Genomic DNA, 19,744 nt, shown 5'->3' on the forward strand with positions numbered 1-19,744 from the left:
GTGCTAGAAGGAAAAACATCAACGTCGTATTCTGAGGCAATGTGACTTCTTCTCAACTTTTCAATTTTGTGATAGTATTAAGAAATCGGTCCATTTTTTTGCTTTCCAAAATGCCCCACTCCACCTCCCCCCCCCCCCCATCCTGCAACTGAAGGATGGTGACCTTATTAAAATGGTTCATCTCTTCAATACAAAATGCAAGATAGACCTAAGGGGAAATTATCTCTGTCTTCAATGGTATATTTTTTCTCTCAAAAATTTCCTTTCAAAAACTTAATCATGTTTGTCCTACAAACTAATGTTTACTATAAAGGAGTCTCTGGTGGGTGGTGCCTACTAAAAATATGGGGGTACTAGTTTCTACGTTTCGATCTCAAATTAACTGTGATTGAGCTTTTCGGTTTCAAATTGACTATGATTCTATGTTTCGGTTTCAAGTTAACTGTGATTGTACTTTTCGGTTTCAAATTGACTATGATTCTATGTTTCGGTTTCAAGTTAACTGTGATTCTACTTTTCGGTTTCAAATTAACTTGATTCTATTATTTCTATTTTTAAATCTTGTCAAGCTGTTTTTTATCAATGCATCGTACTGCTATTCTCTCATCCCCCCCCCTCCCCCAAGGGAAGGATAAATCAAACAAACCAGAGTTGAAAAAGGAACCTTTTGATGGGTTGTACTTACAGGATTACTACCTCCTCGATCCATACATCGTTTGGCAAGCGCGTCAAAGACCTCGCACAGAATCTGGTGTTCTGAAGGAATGGGAGCCTTAGGCTTCTCTGGCTCGGGAGCAGGTTGATTGGCAGTCTAAAAAAATATAGAAAATATTAAAAAAAAATCTGTGAATTATTGGAAACGCTCTATTACTGCACCAACTTTGAACAGCATTTTAAATTCTTCTTTTGGGGAGCATTTTTCATTTTTGAAACCCTGCGAACCCTAACATTCCCTTTCACTTAATAAGCAAAAAAAGAGGGGGAGGGGGGATAGGGCCAATGGGAGGAGGGGGTGGGGTTAAAGTGATTCCTTGCTACATTTTAATATGGAAACTTTCAATTGTCATGGTTAACACCCTTTTTCCGGACCAAAACATGTTTTACAGTTTGCTATGAAGCCTTCAGACAAATAATGACCTAACGTCTAGACTACCTCTCGCTAGGCCTGACGTTCGTTAACTCTTGCAGAGTTTATGCTAACATTGTTTAATTTGCAAATTGACCAGGAAAATCTCACATGACACCTAGTATACAGTACATCTGAAATTGACTGCTCTGGTCACAAATGTTCTCTTTTCAGAAAAAGAAAAGAAAAAAAAAGACAGATTATATGTTGTCACGAAGAGGAAGTGTTCAAATAAAGATTTTCCCTTACTTTGCCAAATTATACTGCACTTTATAAGACCTCATAAGAATTCAAGTTTTGAATCATTATTTGGCTTACAAGTGATCTAAAACACTGGGGCTGATGTTGACCTTCATATGACCTTTCACTTCCACAGGTAACAACAGGGGGTTTTAGCAGGAGAGCTACACATCAAGTTATGTGTATTCCAAAAGTTTGCAGACTTACGTCTGTGAACTTTCAAATTTATATTTTTATTCGGCAAAGTATGTGGAGTTACGACCGATTATTCTTACAGCGCAGTCTGTTTCAAGGACCCTTTGAGAATAAGTTGCAAAAGAGCAAATCAGAGACGATGTGAGACTTAATTTTGGACAGAGTAATTTTGCTCAGGATAAAGTTTCGTCACTCCGCCAGAGGAGTGCTGACGACGGTCGGCAAACCATCACACTCTCTAGATCAGACGCAAATTACGAACATCACTGCAAATTTACTCCTCTTGGAGGACACACACCGAGGACCAAACTAGTCCAAGGCACATGGTATTATACTGTCAAATGTAGATCAATTTAAGTCACAGCTATCATAATTCAGCTTCAGCCACACCCGACACCTGCCCCCTTCAGCACACACCCCCATCCCATCACCTCAACACCCCCCCCCACCATCCCCCATCTTATATATATACCGCTTCTCTTCCTATTTATCTTGCAATCATACTTGTAACTTTCCTCAATGTAATGTTTCATTTTAGTTTAGAATTCACTTCAGTTGCATTCTGCATTATGACTTTACACGGTCACTACATCATGTCACTGGATACCCACCCCTCAAGAGGGGCATGAATTTAAATGACGTCCCATTGCAGTCTGTGCCCCTACCACCTGCTGTAATGCCCCTGGGAATCATCTTTTACCTGCAATGCCCATTTGATCTTGGTGCCTAAGGTGCCCCCACGATTATCTAGACAATTAAAAACTGCATTCTCAAACTTAAATCAGGGTTAAAAAAAATTATCCGACACGCCTGCAAAATTTGTAGTACTATGCAGGAAATTTTGAACTCGCTTCTACACAATAGGAAGAAAAAAAAAACAATATTTCTACACAAAAGGCACATTTTGATGGGATTCTAAACACAGAGCACATTTACAGCTCGCCCCCTAAACATCCCAGATGTCACCGCAATTCAAAAAGGATTAATTATAAACCACAAGACCATGATGGGAAAGGAGAGAGAGCTTTTGACCCATGGCTTGTCGACGCAAAAGATTGTTTTGAATTTCAATGCAAAAAGGCAGCTTTTAAGGACAGAGTAAAAGGTAAGGAAGACACAGTTAATTGCTCTATAAATGACCACCAGGAATGGAACAGGAAAAAAAAATAAGTGTTAAACAGAAGAAGGTTTGGTGTTGATTGAAGAAAAGTAAGGAAAAAAGGTCACTAGGTGTAAAACAAGAAACGTCAAAGATTCAGCAGGTACGAGAGAAGAGGGAGCAATCCACGTACCCTAAAATCCACGTACCCTAACCTTAACAATACCCCATACAATAGAATTCATCCGAGGACGTGGTGATTCTTTAGAAATCACATCCCAGGACCTGGAATTCTTTTGTTCAAGTCCTCGGTCAGAATACAAAACAAGCACACGCAGACACACACCCTGCCACCGATGCACACCAGATTCTGTTCGCCATCAGAAAATGAAGCTCAAGAAGTGAAAAGTGTCTGGAAATTCAACCTCCACATACCGATGACTTTTGTCAACTGGTTTGTTGAGGCACAAGAATACATTTTACACTGTCATGTTTTTTTTTAGCGATGCGTATCTTTGAGGAGGAGAAACAAACCCAACCATCACCTCCTTGATCCTGTGATGAACAAATTCTCCAGACAGATACTTCAAAAATAAAACTTTGTAAAATTTGGGAGCTATTTCAGTTTTCATATTTCTTTGATTAGGAAGACTGAAGACTTGCACAAGTATTACTTTAACATCCTCAAGCTCCATGTGTGTAAACTTGCCTTTTTTCTTCTTGTTTCTTTAACAGAGATGAAATTTTTGTCAGTGACAACTCCTTTTTGTGCTTTTGGATGTTTACCGTTTTCCTACTACATTATATTGTATATATGTATTTTGTATTGAGTGCTTCTCTGGAAAGCAGTGCTTCTGCACTGAGCAGGACTACCCTCATTAAATATGACAATAAAATATATAAAAAATGAATAAAAAAATAATGGTTTCATATTCAGACTTGAAACTATCAAACTAAAAAAATAAAGTGAAAAGTTAATAGTGCCACCACCTAGTAGAACTTATGACATCACAGATGAACAAAATGGCAGCCACCCCAACCTGACATAACTTTTAACCCCTTTATTCAACCTTGACAGGTCTGAAGAAATCGTCTTCTCGTTTTGCTACTATTGCGTAGTAAAACAATCACACAACGATGTCGTGGTGCTTTTTGGAAAAACAATTCTGGCTCAATGTCAGAGATTGAGCTGATGAAGAAATGCAAATGAGAACATCCCTCCTCTCTGTGCGCGAACAAAAACGTCTTGACCTTAATATGGCGCCTATGACGTGAACAATCTTTGCTTTGAAATCAAACTCGGCGAAAAGGGAAGCAAGTAATGAATCGATGCTATTTTGTGAAATACGTCCTTCAAACAGTTCTCTCTCTCTACCTCTGCTCCGGGAAACATTGAGGGAGAGATTATGTATTGGCGCTAGGCATGGCAACTAAAGTGGCCCTGCATATAGCCAGTACAGTTATTGCACAGTTATGAACTGAAAGGTCAATACAACTGTTGGTGTATCCGTTATGTCTGCATATTAACCATAACAATAACAAAGATCGGTAACCTTCATTTCCGCCTGATTTATTCATTCGCTCAATCTCAGAGAATGGGTCAAAACTTTGCGGGAAAAGAAGGAGAAAGAAAACACAAAAAAAGTACACCGTCATTATTATGGGATTATCTATAACTCAATAGAACCAAAAATTGTTTGGGAGGCTTTCAAAACGGTTACTTTGTTTTTAATAACTGAATGCACAATGGGGCTTAAAGATGCCACATGAAATTACAACATTTTGATTGAATCTTTTGGAGGGGTGAGTTGTTGTTCATCACAAAGATTTTTAGATCTGACCGTGTGGGTTTGCATGCCATTAATTTCTGAGTACAGAGGTAGTAGTATTATCCGGGGTTAGTAGGTGACTTTTTACCTCGGCTTTGGCATTAATGGGTGCGGAAGGTCCCGACGCGACGTTAGTTGGAACGGCATTGACACCAGTGGGGTTAGTGAACGCTGTGCCCCTATACGGGACTGATGATACCTGTGAGGGAGGTTGCTGCTCTCCTCCGGCATTGTACCCCTGAGGTACCTGCTGCTGCTGCTGGCTGCCTTGGTATCCTTGGACAGGAGCGGCCGGGGGGTACTCTTCCTCAGGTGCCCCGATGATGGGTGCAGTGATTGGTGCAGGAGCAACGTATCTGGACTGAGCCTGCAATCAAAACAGTTTAAGCGTTATGAAATGCGGACATCAAAACGATTTTTGCATCTTTCTCATTCATTCATGTGATAGAGATACTAGTAGATCTTGCAACTCACCCAATCAACTAATGGAATAGTTTCCCCCCACCCGTTTCAGAGATATGAGGATCTGACGATTATTTACATACAAGCCTGCAGGCTTGCTAAGTATCGCAATGTTTTAGATTCCTCAAAATTTCAACTTGTGTGGGATTTTGCATGTTCCTAATGATGCGGAAAAACACCAAGTGCAGGGTAGCCAATGTTGCATAACCTCAATAAGGCAATAATTACAACAGATTAAGTTACTAATCATCAAACGAAAAGTGTGACCAAAGACTCTCTTTGCGACGTTAAAAAAGGTTTTCCTATGAAAGCTTGGGACGGCTTAGCACGGACACGGATTGAAAGCTAGCCGAGGGTTTACATCCAGCATGTGTACTGAAGCAGAGCCACCATATAGTGGGTGAGCCACCATATAGTGGGTGAGCCACCATATAGTGGGTGAGCCACCATATAGTGGGTGGGCCACCATATAGTGGGTGAGCCACCATATAGTGGGTGAGCCACCATATAGTGACCCGCCATTTAGTGAGCCACCATATAGTGGGCCACCATATAGTGGGCCACCAAGAGTGGTGACAACCATACAAGTTTGTTTCCATTCTCTCTGCTCAGCAGGCTAAACAGATACCCTAACCTAGACTGGATTGTGGGATTATGACATAACAAAAAAACAATGGTACTGACTAAAAGACTCGCCTCTTTCTGCTTCAAAGCCGGTGGTTCGTTCCACCCTTTGCCTTCTCTCCTCACAAAGGCTGGCCCTTGAGGAGGGGGGGCATAGTTGGAAGGGGGTGGTGGTGGTTGACTCTCTGAAGGTGCCTGCTGGGGTACCTGTGCCGCTGTACTCTGAGGAGTGTACGCTCCTGGATTGTAATAAGATGGTGTGGAAGAAGGGGCTACTTGATGCTGTCCCCCTGCCGCATTCTGGGGGTAGCTTGGACTCTGCTGCTGCTGCTGCTGTGAATACTGCTGTTCGTGCGAGGTCTGACTGGGGATACCGGGAGAGTAATATTGGTTCATGGTCGGTGTTGGGTATGACGGGTACCTCCCCTGTGACGGTAGTTTGTTCCTGGAGATGGCCTGCTGTGGTGGCTGCTGATTCATTGGCTGCTGTGCTGATTGGTTGATGTATGGGGACGCGTTGTGAGGCTTGTGAGACATCTGCGGTTGGAAATATTGACTACTGGAGACCGTCTGAGTGGTGAATGGTCGAGCTTCCTGGGATGGGTTAAGAAAGAAAGCGAGACGTTTGCATTAATTCCACGGAACGGTCAACCACAGAGCATATTTAGGGCAGGATGATAAACATGCTGACACATATAGTACCGACATCAATCCATGAATTTCACAAATTATTGCATAACACATGATAATATGGTTTCTGACAACCATTTGCTTCAGGATTGAGAGAGATACTCTATCTACAAGATTTTTTTCTATTTTAACCTCTATTGACCCATGTTGACTTCCCTGCACACATGATGCACAATTCTTTCATCTACTGCATAGCAACTTATCTTCAATAAAATAAGTCTTGTTCATGTTAAGAAAAAAAATGTGCTGACATATAATAATATTAATGATGACAAAATTTCACAAATTGAACTCACAAATGACCTGTTGGTTATCTTGAGATATGTTGTGTCTCGACTCATTAAATACCTCGAGACAAACACACACACACACCCACGTGTTCGCATGCACGAACGCACACACAAACTTGATTGCGTAAGCACAACAGAAGACCATTGCCCAATTTGCCCATTCACATAACTGGAAAGACATAGCTCTAAGAATTGGTTAAAGTAAAAATACATGGTTAGATAAATTTCTATACAAAATATGTTTTCCTTCACGCCAGGAAGTCGAGGATCAATTGATTGCCTGTATGACTTCCCATCCGCACCATGAAATCCATCAATTGATTGCCTGTATGACTTCCCAATATGTACTTCCCATCCGCACCATGTAAATATCTAAGAGCTGGTGTGCGTGTCAGTAATTGCTCAATAAAAATACAAAAGAACCCAAACAAATGACATTCCCGAGACCACATTCCCGAGACCCGAGGTACAGAATGTGGTGGGTACAGTACTTAGCTAGAACGCGACAACATTTCGTTGCTGACCGTTCTATGTGCCTGGTCAGAAACCCCTTAGGGAGAGCGGGGAGAATATGTCGGGGGCTCGGGGAAGGGGGAAAACTCGGGTTAGGGAGAGGTAATGAGGGAATTGCAAGCTGATAAGAGACAGAAGCCGTAGCCTTTTTCCATAGTATCAATTGCTTCAATGAAGGCAAATTCACCGACAAGGAACTGGAATGGGCAAAAGAAATAATTCTCTTTGTCACTTGCTAGATCTGAGGGTTTATTAGGCTTGATTAAACATTTCTTTTTTCCATTTTTAAATTGGCATAATATCGATGAGTTTTTGCTTTAGTCTTGAAGTGACCTGGATTAGAGGGTCCGTACGCATACACGCGTCGGCTTGATGACCCTACAAGAGGATCACGTCGAAGCTCTCCTCTGGAAGCAACGAAAAGTCCGAGACTCACCTGGTGAGATTGCTGTTGACCTGCTGTCCTCTGCTGAACAAACTGTTTGGCTCGTTGCTGTTGGACCTCCTTATGCGCAGCGCCATACAAAGCTCTCTGCAGTCTTTCTTTGAGCTCCAATATTTGTTGCTGATGAAATTGAAAAAGAAAAATATTACATCAATTTTCATTGCTTGAGATTTTAAATTATTTGCTGGCTCATGTAGAAAGGTTGAAAACATTTCAGCCAAGAAAACAAATACATTGCTGTGTATTAGAACTGAGCTGAAAACTCTTTGACTGTGGGCATGACATCGATGGGCCTGATCTATCTTCTATACTCAGGGTCACCTCCCAAGCTGAATTGGTTTACTTTCATTATTTTTTATTTTTGTTGTGTAACAAGAGAGAGAGAACCCACGAGTTAGTCAGTGTTACTTCTACTCAGTACAGTACAAACTTCAAAACAAATTTACTTCAATATCTGCTTTAGTTTTTACTAACAGTACTTTGTAATGGTTTGGTCTCAATCTGTATGGTCGGCATACAGCGTCATTGTTGTTTATTTTAAAGTCTGTGATATCAAAATATACTTTCTCAAGGGTATACTATACACTTTTTCTTGTTCTGTGACTTTCTGTGACTGTTATTGTTTCATCCCCTACCTTTTGATACATTTAATAATTAGAGGAAGAAAAACAATTAAGTCTGCACTGACATGCAACAAATGTTTTTTTTTTTTGTATCTTTGATCATTGGATATGAAAAACATAAGATCAGAAACAGACAAACAGCATTGCATATTGATTTATATAAAAGTAAACTGATGTAGGTTAGGCTGGTTTAGGCTACAACGTGGTAAAATCTTGATACGGCCTAGTGTTAAACAAATGTACACTGTGACTGCCCGACGATCCACAATTTTCCATGTTGACCATGGTAAAGTTGATTCAGGCAGCATTCACCCGGACTGGCGGCTGGATTTAAAACATTAGCATTTTTTTCGACAGCATCTAACTTAATTTTGTTTAATATGTATGTGTGTGTATATATATATATATATATATATATATATACATATATATATTATTGAAACCGAAATGAGTTGGAAAATCAAGAACAGTGAAAAAACTTCCAGCCTCCACCGGGATTCGAACCCAGGCCTCCCGCTCTGTATGCGGACACCCTAACCACTTGGCTATGGATGCTGATTGTATGTCCAGAGGTTGGAAACCGGTAAGGAAGGTCGTAATTCCACTGTAGGCATTTGAACACATATATCAAACCAGTTTGAGATACCACTGATTCAAGTGATAACGCTGTCCTGTTTCAGTGTTAAGTGTGTCAGTTATTTCCATCATAAATACTTCCTTTGGAGGTAAAACACCTACAAGGACTTTGGTTAAGCTTCACATGACTTGCCCTCAGTTTTCCCACTATGAAAATATTTGCAGATGACAAACGCAATTTTCCCACTAAGAGAATATTTGCAGATGACAATCATTGTCTAAGAATGTCTAGGAAGGAAATTACCAAGGAAATAATAAACTCCTAACCCTACAGGAGTTCACTGACTTCTGATCCTTACATTTAGATATTCCTTGTCTCTCATAGCAAGTTTAAAGACATAATAAAGTACAATGTAAATGTTGCATGCAGACTAGAACAGCGCCCTTTACTTCTTTTTTGGAGGAAGGGGAGTGAAGGGAGGGGGGATTGGGGAGGGGTATTGCAACACAAAAATGTCTAATGTTTAATCTTTCGGTGGTTCTCTTGTCCTCTTCATATCATGGAGGAGTTTTCCAACTTCTTTAGAAATCACCTACTGTATCTTGGCATCTACTTTTCAGACAGTTTTGCAATTTTTTCTCCCACTCTCCCCCTCTACCCCCCCCCCCCTTAGTTCTTTCAGACAAAAATCAAATGATCATAAAAGAGAAATTAAAAAAATCTGTATGATTCATTTACTTTACCAAGAAGAAAGTCAGTTAGTTTTGTGATTCCTTGCTATACAGTGTGCTTAAAACTTCAAGATTACTATCTGACTAAATGTAGAGCAAGTGAGTTCAATTTGTCCAATAATTAAATGAGAACCAGAAAAAATCAGAGATTTCCAGCTCTTATTTGTAAGCACTCCCTTCTGGGCATCAACCATTTCCTTCACTGGTAAGAATTTTACAGTATAGAAATTTTATTCTAAAATGTTTCAGTACCCTGAGAGAACAGTCTTTCCGTTGTTAAATATCTAGAGTTTATAGACACATAGATTTATGAATAAATGGATATTTTCTTTTACCATTTTCGTAGCTAGCTGATCAGCTCTGCTGCCAACCATCCCTTTAAATAATTGTTATAAATGAATGAGAGTTACAAGACATTGTTTATACACTGTGAAATATTTTCACCACCTACTGCCAAAGCAAAAGTCATCTAGTTATAAATCACAGAGAAAATTGCCAAGTTGGGACCATTTGAGATAACCTGTTGATCCCATGAGCCAATTTTTTGTTTTGTTTTGAGGGTGAAAACTGATAAGAGCGGTTTGAGTGCACATTTATGGCAAGACTCAATTCTCAGAAGCATATTTCATTTCCAGGGTGACTTGATTCTTTGAGGCCTATAGAGCCCCTACACAAAAATTAAAGTGGGTGGAAGTTTGACAAAACTATGTTCACCAACAGAAAATCATAGCATTGGAGAAATTACAGATTTATTGTAGAGCTAATTTTGGAGTCATCATGTTTAAAAGGATTTCAGGCATTGACACCTGTTGACCTCACTTGACCTTTGACCTCTACCAATTTCTATAGGGTTCTTGCACTCGCCAAGCTGGATGTAGTATGTACCATACGCGTATGAAGTTCAAGAAAGATGTACTTCTAGAGTTAAAGTGTTAACAAGATTTTCAGACTTTGACTTAAATGTTGACTACAAATGACCTTTGACCTCCACCAATATCCATAGGGTTCTTGCACGCACCAAGCTGGATCTGCACACCATGTATAAAGTTCAACAAAGATGCATTTTTAAGTTATTGTGTTTTACACAGTTTACAGACTTTGACCTCTGTTGACCCCAAATGACTAACTTCACACAAAACAATAGGTTCTCAACTTCTTGATCTCAATACGCAGATCCACATACCAGGTATGCAGTCAATCCACCATGAGGGTTTTCAGTTACTGTGGTTACAAGCAAGTGTCTTGATAGATAATGGACCCATGTAACTTTTAGTCGTTCACATGCAATAAAGGAAATTGTGATTATTATGGGTAGATACTAAGTTTATTATATGTTTACAATACACCACTAGTTCGTTTTTTGTTTGTTTTTGATCTAGGTACCAAATTCCACAGGTTCAAACACCTGACAGAATAAATTGGTCGAGTGGAAAAGGAACAGCTCATTATCAAAGTATTGATATTGCTTGATGGTTGGCAGATGGAGTATCAAATGTTTGTTTTTGATAATGGAAAGTTTCCCATCTGGAGTCACTTCCAACCAAGGGCAAGTCTAAGCTATTGTCCCCTGTGAACCCAAAATTTCAAATATGGAATGATTGGTAGCATTGTAAAGCTAAAGGTCTGATTCCCATAAGAGATTTAATGGAGTACGGTGTCATTAAAAAAAAAGTTTTTTTTTCTATATTTTTCAGTCTATTGATTTGACGCTGGATTGGATAGGGTTACTAGTTTGTTTAAAGGGGATGTGAAGTTTATAAAATACTCACACCTATTGCATCCAATTATGGAGTATAAAAATAGACGTAAATTTTAAAGGAAAACAAAACGTTAGTTATCAGTGTGCACACCTGTTTGCTCCAGGTTCCACATTTGGTACGAAAGGTGGCAAATTCAACTGTCAATATCTCAAAAACGGTACATAGGAATTGAATGCAAATTTTACCAGAATGCTAAGACTATGTTCATCTTTATCATATCATATCATACAAAATTTTGCCCTGGAGTATTCTTTTAATTAAATTAATTAAAGTATTGTGTCGTATGGGACATTGAAATCTTGGTGAGTTAGCTAGTGCATTCAATTGTTTTCATTTTTCGCATTTGGGTATTTATGACCCATCCATTCCAACATTGGACAGTTGCTTAAAGTTTGTTAATTTATTAATTACACTAATTAGATCGCTTCTAATTGCTGAATGTTCCAATATATTTACATTTTATAGTATTCCTGTTGTCTTATAAGTTTCAAAAATAAATGTGTAGTTGATACTTTCTAAAGATACTATGCTAAGTTCTAATTTACATTAAAGATTACCAAAACAAATACAAAATATGGTGTGAAAATTATGATTCATACTAATAACAATAATTTTCTTAAAAAATGTGACAAATATGGGACACAGCATTACGGCGTATGAGACATGTGGTCTGTTAGTCTGTTGTCTGTAACGGTCCTATGACTGTATAAATTATACAGATACACACGTAATTGATAGTCCATGAATAGTTGGCCCATGGATGCACTGGGTTGTACGGTGGGTACTGTATGGTGAAGGGTAACAGCTTAGCAAACAGTTCTCCATAATAAAGCTGACAGGTTGTTGGTAGTGTGTAAGATACACTGCGTCCCCCAGCACCATGTTTCCCCCCCCCCACCTCCCCCCCTCCCCGTCTGATGTAAGTGTATTGGTACAGGGTCCTACTAGCGACAGTCAGAGCCAAAACTCAAAGACTCTTCTGGGATGGGATTTCAGCATAACCGACGGACAGAACTGGATGTATAGGATCTTAAAGTGACCGTCACAGCCATTTCTAAAGAATCAGTGTACAGGTACTGGATTTTAGAGTAACCATCACAATGCACCATTTAACCCCAGCACCATGTTCCCCACCCCCCGCCCCTCAAGTCTCAAGAATGAATTCGGAATAACTCAGTAGTAGTAGTCATCATGTCCAGGAGTCGGTTTATTGACAGTCGGCAAACCGTCCCAAACTCCTTTCTGTATCTGACGCAAATTACAAAGCATCATTGCTATTCCGAAACCCTCCATTTGCCAAAATCATCCTGCCACAAGTAGGAGTTATATATACAAACAGCTGTAACAATACAAACTTCACGTTTCTCCCTTGCTATAGGGTAGGGGTCCTGTGGGCCACAGTAATCATTTCTGAAAGTTCTCTCTCTGCCTCTCCCCCCTCACCCTCCTCAACCCCAACAGAAATGTTTGCTGCGATGTGACCAATGGGCTGCACATTGCCCACTTGTGTCTTTATACAACAATGGGATAAATAAGCACTGCAAACACTCACTGAGAATCCTATCATCCACCAAGTGTTTGTGATCATTTCCAAACTCGGGGTTCTCCAGCATTTTAATGGAGGGCAATGTCATATCTGTCCTCATATGCACATGATCTGTTTTGTTTACAGAACTCTCTGAATGAATGAGACACTGTCGTGAAAGTGTTCACAAGAACGTTCACAGCTCTCACAGACACGCACGGATGATACTTCCTAAATAGATGCGCTGGGTGACTTACTAGTTCAAGGTTCCGAAAGAGCATGAAAAACGTGTACTAGAAAACACAGGTGCTTAAAACACTTAGTTTGACTTGAAAATAAAAAACAATATGCCTCAAAATATCACTTTTTTCATCAATCACCTGCTAAATATACACCTTGTGATCTGCAGTCATAGGTCGCAAATTGTCAAGGTTTGCAGAAGTAAGAAGGATCAGATATGCATGTGCCCCCTTTTTCATTTTGGGTGTGGCTGGAGGACCCCCTTCTCCACACCTTTGTTGAAACGACCAAACAAAAATTTCATACTGAACTAATACATGCAACACAAGGCAAATTTCAGCAGCTTGAATCCTTCATTTTTTTTTATGTTTCTGTGGGACACAAAAACTCAAATGGACTCTGAATGACAGTCCTAGTGGGAAAACTATGGCAAAAAATATAAATAAACTAAACAACTTACATCTTGGGAATTATTTAGGTAATTGACTGCTGTGGTCAGGCTTCCTTGAGCGGCCAAAAGTTGGGCATAGTCACTCATTTTCTTGGCAAGATTAGGGGATGGGCCGTCCGAGGTTTCTCCTTTCTTCACTTCGACAGATTTCTTCAGTATCATCACCTTCTCAACAATGTCCTGTCAACAAAAAGCAAAAAGGAAGATAAACAAAACATTCGTAGCTCTACTACAACAATTAGGAGTAACGAGAGGTTACTGAGTCAAAAGATAATTTTGATATGGAAGCTCTTAATATAGGGCTTAAAGGAGACACACCAAACTATTATCTTTACACTTATGTTACAGAGATCAATGGGATGGCCAAATCCCCCCCCCTCTCCCACCCTCCCCCGCCCTCCACGCACACAGCTGAGACAAATGTTACTCCACCTGGGAGATATCCTAGTAGTTCCAGAGTCATGTCTGGCAGCTACCACAGTGGAATTCTGTCATAGTGCCACTAGAATCTGAAAACCTTTGACTTTCTTTTGAGTTCTCTTTCGTTATTTTGAAAGTAGAATGTTAAAAACTGTGTTGGCAAAGCCATAATTAGATTCTGCTCAGAGATTTGATATTTTAGACTCGGTATTTCCACAATATCCTACCTACTCCGATACAGACACTAAACATTGTAAGAAATAAAACAAAACATGAATACACTGAATGACACCTTTGCTGGTTGATGTCTTGTTTAGACTTGATCAAGTCCCCAGCCTTGTGTGGGTGTTACAAAAAAACATACACAAAAGACAAACGTGGGTTAACTAGCAAATGGAAAATATGATGTTTCTTAGCCGTTTGAGAAAGTTTGTTCGTGACAGTTATCTCTATCATAAGAAAGCAATGATGATGGCTGCTGGGTTTGTATCTCCTTTGACTATCCAGCTATTTCTAATACCTCTCATTAGGGTTGGGCGATATTTGCTTTTTAATGTCACGATAAATAGTTCAAAAATTATCGCGATATTTCGATAATTACGATAATTTTTTCTTGTTGTTTTTAGTGTGTTCGCGAACACACTAAAAACAACTGCCGATTTCCCACCGGTGTTTTCGCGCAGCAAACACACCGAACATAATGGTGTGGGGTTCAGGGCCCGCCTTAGAGCCCCGTTGGGGTCAAGGGGTGGAACCCCTTGTAGGGGTCCAGGGGCGAAGGCCCCCGGAAAAGTTAAGTATTTTTTCGTGTCTGGCGATAAAAAATTCGCAATTGAGGATTCAAAATACTGACTAACTTTATGAATTTAAATTGTCACGAAACTGATGAAAGTTTTAAAATGACAAGTTAGAGTAGCTATATTATGTGAAAAAATGAAAAGAGAATTATTCTGTCTTACAATCTTTATAAAGTTTAACTTACAAAACTGTCGATATTATGAAACAAACTACGTGCGGCAAAGCCCCGTTTCTAGACTGCCTAACAATCAGTTTACAACTGCAGTGTTTAACCGTACTTAAATATCACGGTAGGCTACAATGTGCTTCAAATTTTCTCAGGTACCTTGCAAAACCCCCCCTGTCTAACACCTGTTTGTTAACATTTTTGGCACGGTTCCAAAAAACTTTTCAGGGAGTAAACTTTTTTGGCTCCACTCTAGAATTAATTAGGTCAGTCAGTAAAGGATCCGTAAAGTTATGTGAAATATTATCTAAGACGTTCAAGGAAAGTAGGTAAATATCCCCGTAACATTTAGGTAAGTAAAACACACCTCAAGCCATCCGACTCCTCCGCATGAACAAAACAATCAATTCCCCAAGATACACGAGGCACAGTCTATACCATACAGACATACTGAAGCACGATATCAAGGCCCCAATAGCTACAGTATGGCCATCTTTATGAAAGTAAACCTTGTAATTCCATGTTTTAGGCCACCAGGCGTGATTAACTTAATGCTAAATATTGTTTCCATGTCCTTGTAGAAATCGTCAACTTCGCAAAATACAATTAGGCCCTAGTTGTGTTTTTGCTGTTACATGAGATCCGTAACCGACGAAGTGGTTAGGCTATTACTATACACTTAACTATGGTAGGATATTATTAATTTTTTTTGTGTGGAAATTCTAGAAAATACTTTCTTTCTCCCGCTTTACACCAGATGTGGTCTTCTGGTTTATTCATAAATGGGTGTACTAGAGCCTTGTTTACATGACACTTGTTGCATTTAGCACGATATGCCAGTTTCGCGTGAATTTTTCGAAAGTATTTTGCTCGATCTTTCGTAAAATTAGAAAGGTTTACCAACTTACTTTTCGTTACAAAATTGGTAATTTCTCTACTGATTTTCAGAGTTTTGTTCTCTATACAGTCAATGTTGTAAAGAACGGGTTTTTACGAAGTTCAAAAGTCAGTAAATGAAGTTGATAAAATATTTCTTTTCAACTTTCTTAACCATGGAATGCTAGAATAACATTTACACATAAAACGGAGAATTTTTTTTCTACATCTATTTCAAATTTCTTTCACAAGAAATTATCGTCATTTGTTCAATCCTCAAAAAATATCGTCTTGAAAAAAAATTATCGCGATAATAATAATTTTCGATATATCGCCCAACCCTACCTCTCATGCACAGTTCCAACTACCAAACGACCAGAACGACACATACACACCACCATGGGAGACAAAAAAAAAAAAGACAAAAAAAAGGTGGCTCACATTTTTTGTGAATCTATATGAATCACTCCCTTCTTGAAATTCAAAATAATAGGTTTTAATCTGTCCAACCATAATACATTACAACCAGGTGCTACTTCCCTCCCTTCGGATACGGAAAAATCCTCGTCAATGAAAACCAGACAAATCGTTATTAAATATCGGTGCCCAACATAGACAGAGATTAAGCAGCTTGCTCAAACTAGAGTAGGTCATTTTCACCCCCACCCCCTCCCCCCCCCCCAAAAAAAGGAAAGGAAGGATGGGAAAGACTTCCCCTCGTACCTGTAGTGAAAGAGGCGATACATCTCCCTTGTTCAGCTTGGACCAACAAGCTACCAGTCTATCCACATTACCCGAACATATATAGCACAGACAGGCCTCACGAGCGAGGGCCCCATCTTTCTCCATCTCCAGTCTTTCGGCGAGGGTATCTGTTATTCGGTAGAGGAAAGTTTGCGTTAAAATTTCAATCAAAAGGAATTTTCAGCATCTTTAGGAGACAACCACATCTCCATGGCATTTTGTTTGGTATTGCAAATAATAATATTTATCATAATTATATTTTAATTAATTTTACGATGTTCTGTAAATTACATCTGGCAAGACAGCAGAATTAGACCTGTCGTCAGGGCATTTTCAGCTGAAAATGTCTGTTTTTTTTTTTTTTTGTCGCTTTTCTTTTAATATTTCAATCATTTATCATAAATATTTCTTCTACAAAAAAAAGTTAATTTTTATGAATTTCTAACTACAGAGAACATTGAGAGCAACTTCAACATATCCAAGTGTGTTAGGTTTCGAGGATAAATCACCACGACGATTATCATTGCCCGAGTAAAGCTTTTGAAGAACATTTACCGTGGTGACATATGAGACCAACTGTTGAGATCCACTTTTCTAGAGGTATTGAAGGCTTAAGCCAGTCAGAAAATTTTCCAGCAATTTTTGCAATGCAATCAACTTAAGCTATTGGATTATCCTTTCGTTTAAGCCCAGATTAATCTGGATGGGAATACAATCACATGAAGTCAAAGCAGATTAGAACCAATGCCCTTATATATATCTTTGAATAGTTGCCTTCTATATTTCAGAGCACCATTACATGTATCACATAACCCTGGATCCTGTTTCTCATTACAAGTAGACATGCCACTGTCATGAAAATTCAGTTCAAACTTGCTCCATAGCAAACAGTTTGTCTTAACAATTTGTTTTAACTTTGTATATAAGTAAAATAAATATATAATATATATATATAATATATATATATTTATACACAAAATATATATGTTCATATACATTTGTATAAATATATATATATATATATATATACATATATATATATATACATTACATAAACTATTTCAGTTCTGTTCATCTTGATAAAACATCTACATTTCTCAAAGGCAAAGACAACTTCAATTGGTCTCATGTGCACAATTAATTAATTCTATCGAAACATTAAATTAATTCATGAAACGTCCTATGAACCATACGACCCAAACAGAGCCTAACATCATAGAAAGAAAGCAATTGAATCTTGTTTCACCTTAGTCATTTTCAAACTTTTCACTTCCTTGCTTCTTACCGCACAATGTACTGAATTCCTTGGCGGAGCTATATGTCAACAATGCCGTCAAAGCTTCTTTCCAATTCTCTATTTCGCAGCTCTTGACGATGTCCCCAAGATCTTTGGTCACCACTGATGATATAAGCTGCAGAGAAATAAATGAGACCAGAATAAACGAGTTATTGAATAATGAGAGAAGGGGGGAGGGGGGGTAGGATGGAGTGGGGGCTAGGAGAGAGTGGAAAGCATCAGTAGCCTACCCATTCTCCTGCATCACAAACTAGAACAGCGTCGCTGCAAAATCTCAATACGCTTGTCTTAAGCAATGTCATTTATTCTCATGATATGAGATAAAGCAGAAAATGTCCTCCTCGTTCTGAGGCAGAAGTGTGATATCAAAGCAAGCAAGGGTCAAGGAAGAGTGTGTATTTGACATGAGAGTGAAATTTCAAATGTTTACCCCAGCACCATGTCCCCCCCACTGATCTAAGTGTAATGGTACAGGTTCCTACTAGCGACAGTCATAGCCAAAACTTGAATATAGAACATAACCGACAGACGGAACAGGTATGTATGGGATCTTAAAGTGACCGTCACAGGTTCAGGAGTTTAGAGTAACCATCACAGACACAACTGAAGAATGTGTGTTTACTGGTGCAGGTTTATGTAGTTTACAACCATCACAGCCAGAAAGTCTCAAGAATGAATTCGGAATAACTCAGTAGTAGTAGTCATCATGTCCAGGAGTCGGTTTATTGACAGTCGGCAAACCGTCCCAAACTCCTTTCTGTATCTGACGCAAATTACAAAGCATCATTGCTATTCCGAAACCCTCCATTTGCCAAAATCATCCTGCCACAAGTAGGAGTTATATATACAAACAGCTGTAACAATACAAACTTCACGTTTCTCCCTTGCTATAGGGTAGGGGTCCTGTGGGCCACAGTAATCATTTCGTCCAATCACAAGGGGAACTATGCATCACATGCTCAACCAATGGGTATAACTAAATCGTATGGTGTTCAAAATAAGTCCAAGCAGTGCAATGCTGCAAATGTGGAAAAACGGTGTCGGCTTTTTGCAGTTTTTCACAGTATTTCATACTTTGTGCCCTAAAAGTAGCCAAAATATCATAGCAACCATCTATTTTGCAAAACAAAAATATGTAACCTATTTTTTGCCCCTCATCAAAAGTACATGCTGTCATAAGTTTGGAAGAAATGGTCCAAAAATGAAGACGGAGAACCTTTAATTAGAAGACTTTTTGTAGTGACCGTCTATCGTGAAAACATCTCCATACATGATATGGTTTGAAATCAAAATCTCTTCTTTCTTCTTCCCCCTCCTTCTTCCCTTGTTCCCCCTCCTTCTCCCCTTGTCCCCCCCCCCGCCATCACTCCTCTTCTCATAGCTTTCCTTCATCCTTTTTCTCAACATCTTCCTGTCTTTGTCCTTCTCCAGTTTATTCCCTACCCCCTTCCCTTAATCCTCTCTTTGTCCCTCCACTGTTTATCTCCTACCTCTCCTCTTCCCCTGTTGTTTTCTTTCTTTCTTCTCTCCATCCCTTTGTCTACTAATCCCCTTACATCTATCTTCTTGTGTTCACCAGCTCATTAACCTGTCTGTATTCTGTGCGTGTTTTTGTCCCTTCTGTTACTGTAACTTGTCATTTAGCCTTTGAAGAAGATCCTGCTAGGATCGAAACGTCAGGCCAACTTACTTTTACATTTTATAGGTCTAAACGCTTTTGGAAGGTCAGTGCTTCAAATGCTTACCCTAGATACGTTGCTCTTTGTCTTCTTAAAGTACTTTCGTTGTGTTTTTGCTAATAGTTCCGGGCCTCCGGCTATGGCCAATAGGATGGCATCAGCAAGTCTGTTGTCATGGAGACACATCTCCACCGCTGCTTCAAAGTTACCAGTGAGTAATGACTGGCTTATCAGACCATCCGTATCTGACAGAAACAAAGTGGAAACAGAAGTTGTAACTTTTGGCATTTCTTCGGATATAAGCCTGGGGCCACAGAATGTTATTGCTTGAGAAATGAGCAAAT

At 39.3% G+C, this 19,744-nt stretch overlaps 1 protein-coding gene across 2 annotated transcripts in view; it reads right to left on the reverse strand.

The window, feature by feature from the left end:
- LOC139968905 (protein transport protein Sec31A-like) overlaps positions 1-19,744 on the reverse strand; it is a 41,493-nt gene that overhangs the window by 4,866 nt on the left and 16,883 nt on the right. Inside the window, exons 12-19 of one of the 2 annotated variants that reach the window (XM_071973518.1) lie at positions 19,467-19,645; positions 17,710-17,836; positions 16,404-16,552; positions 13,430-13,600; positions 7,505-7,633; positions 5,648-6,169; positions 4,689-4,856; positions 686-811 (exon numbers count right to left, since the gene is read on the reverse strand). In XM_071973518.1, coding sequence (XP_071829619.1) covers positions 686-811; positions 4,689-4,856; positions 5,648-6,169; positions 7,505-7,633; positions 13,430-13,600; positions 16,404-16,552; positions 17,710-17,836; positions 19,467-19,645 — 1,571 coding nt within the window. Of the gene's footprint in view, positions 1-685; positions 812-4,577; positions 4,857-5,647; positions 6,170-7,504; positions 7,634-13,429; positions 13,601-16,403; positions 16,553-17,709; positions 17,837-19,466; positions 19,646-19,744 lie in introns of both variants that reach the window. The other variant, XM_071973517.1, reaches the window with a different exon arrangement.

Source organism: Apostichopus japonicus, chromosome 6 (assembly GCF_037975245.1).
Source record: "Apostichopus japonicus isolate 1M-3 chromosome 6, ASM3797524v1, whole genome shotgun sequence".
Classification (NCBI taxonomy): Eukaryota; Metazoa; Echinodermata; class Holothuroidea; order Aspidochirotida; family Stichopodidae; genus Apostichopus; species Apostichopus japonicus.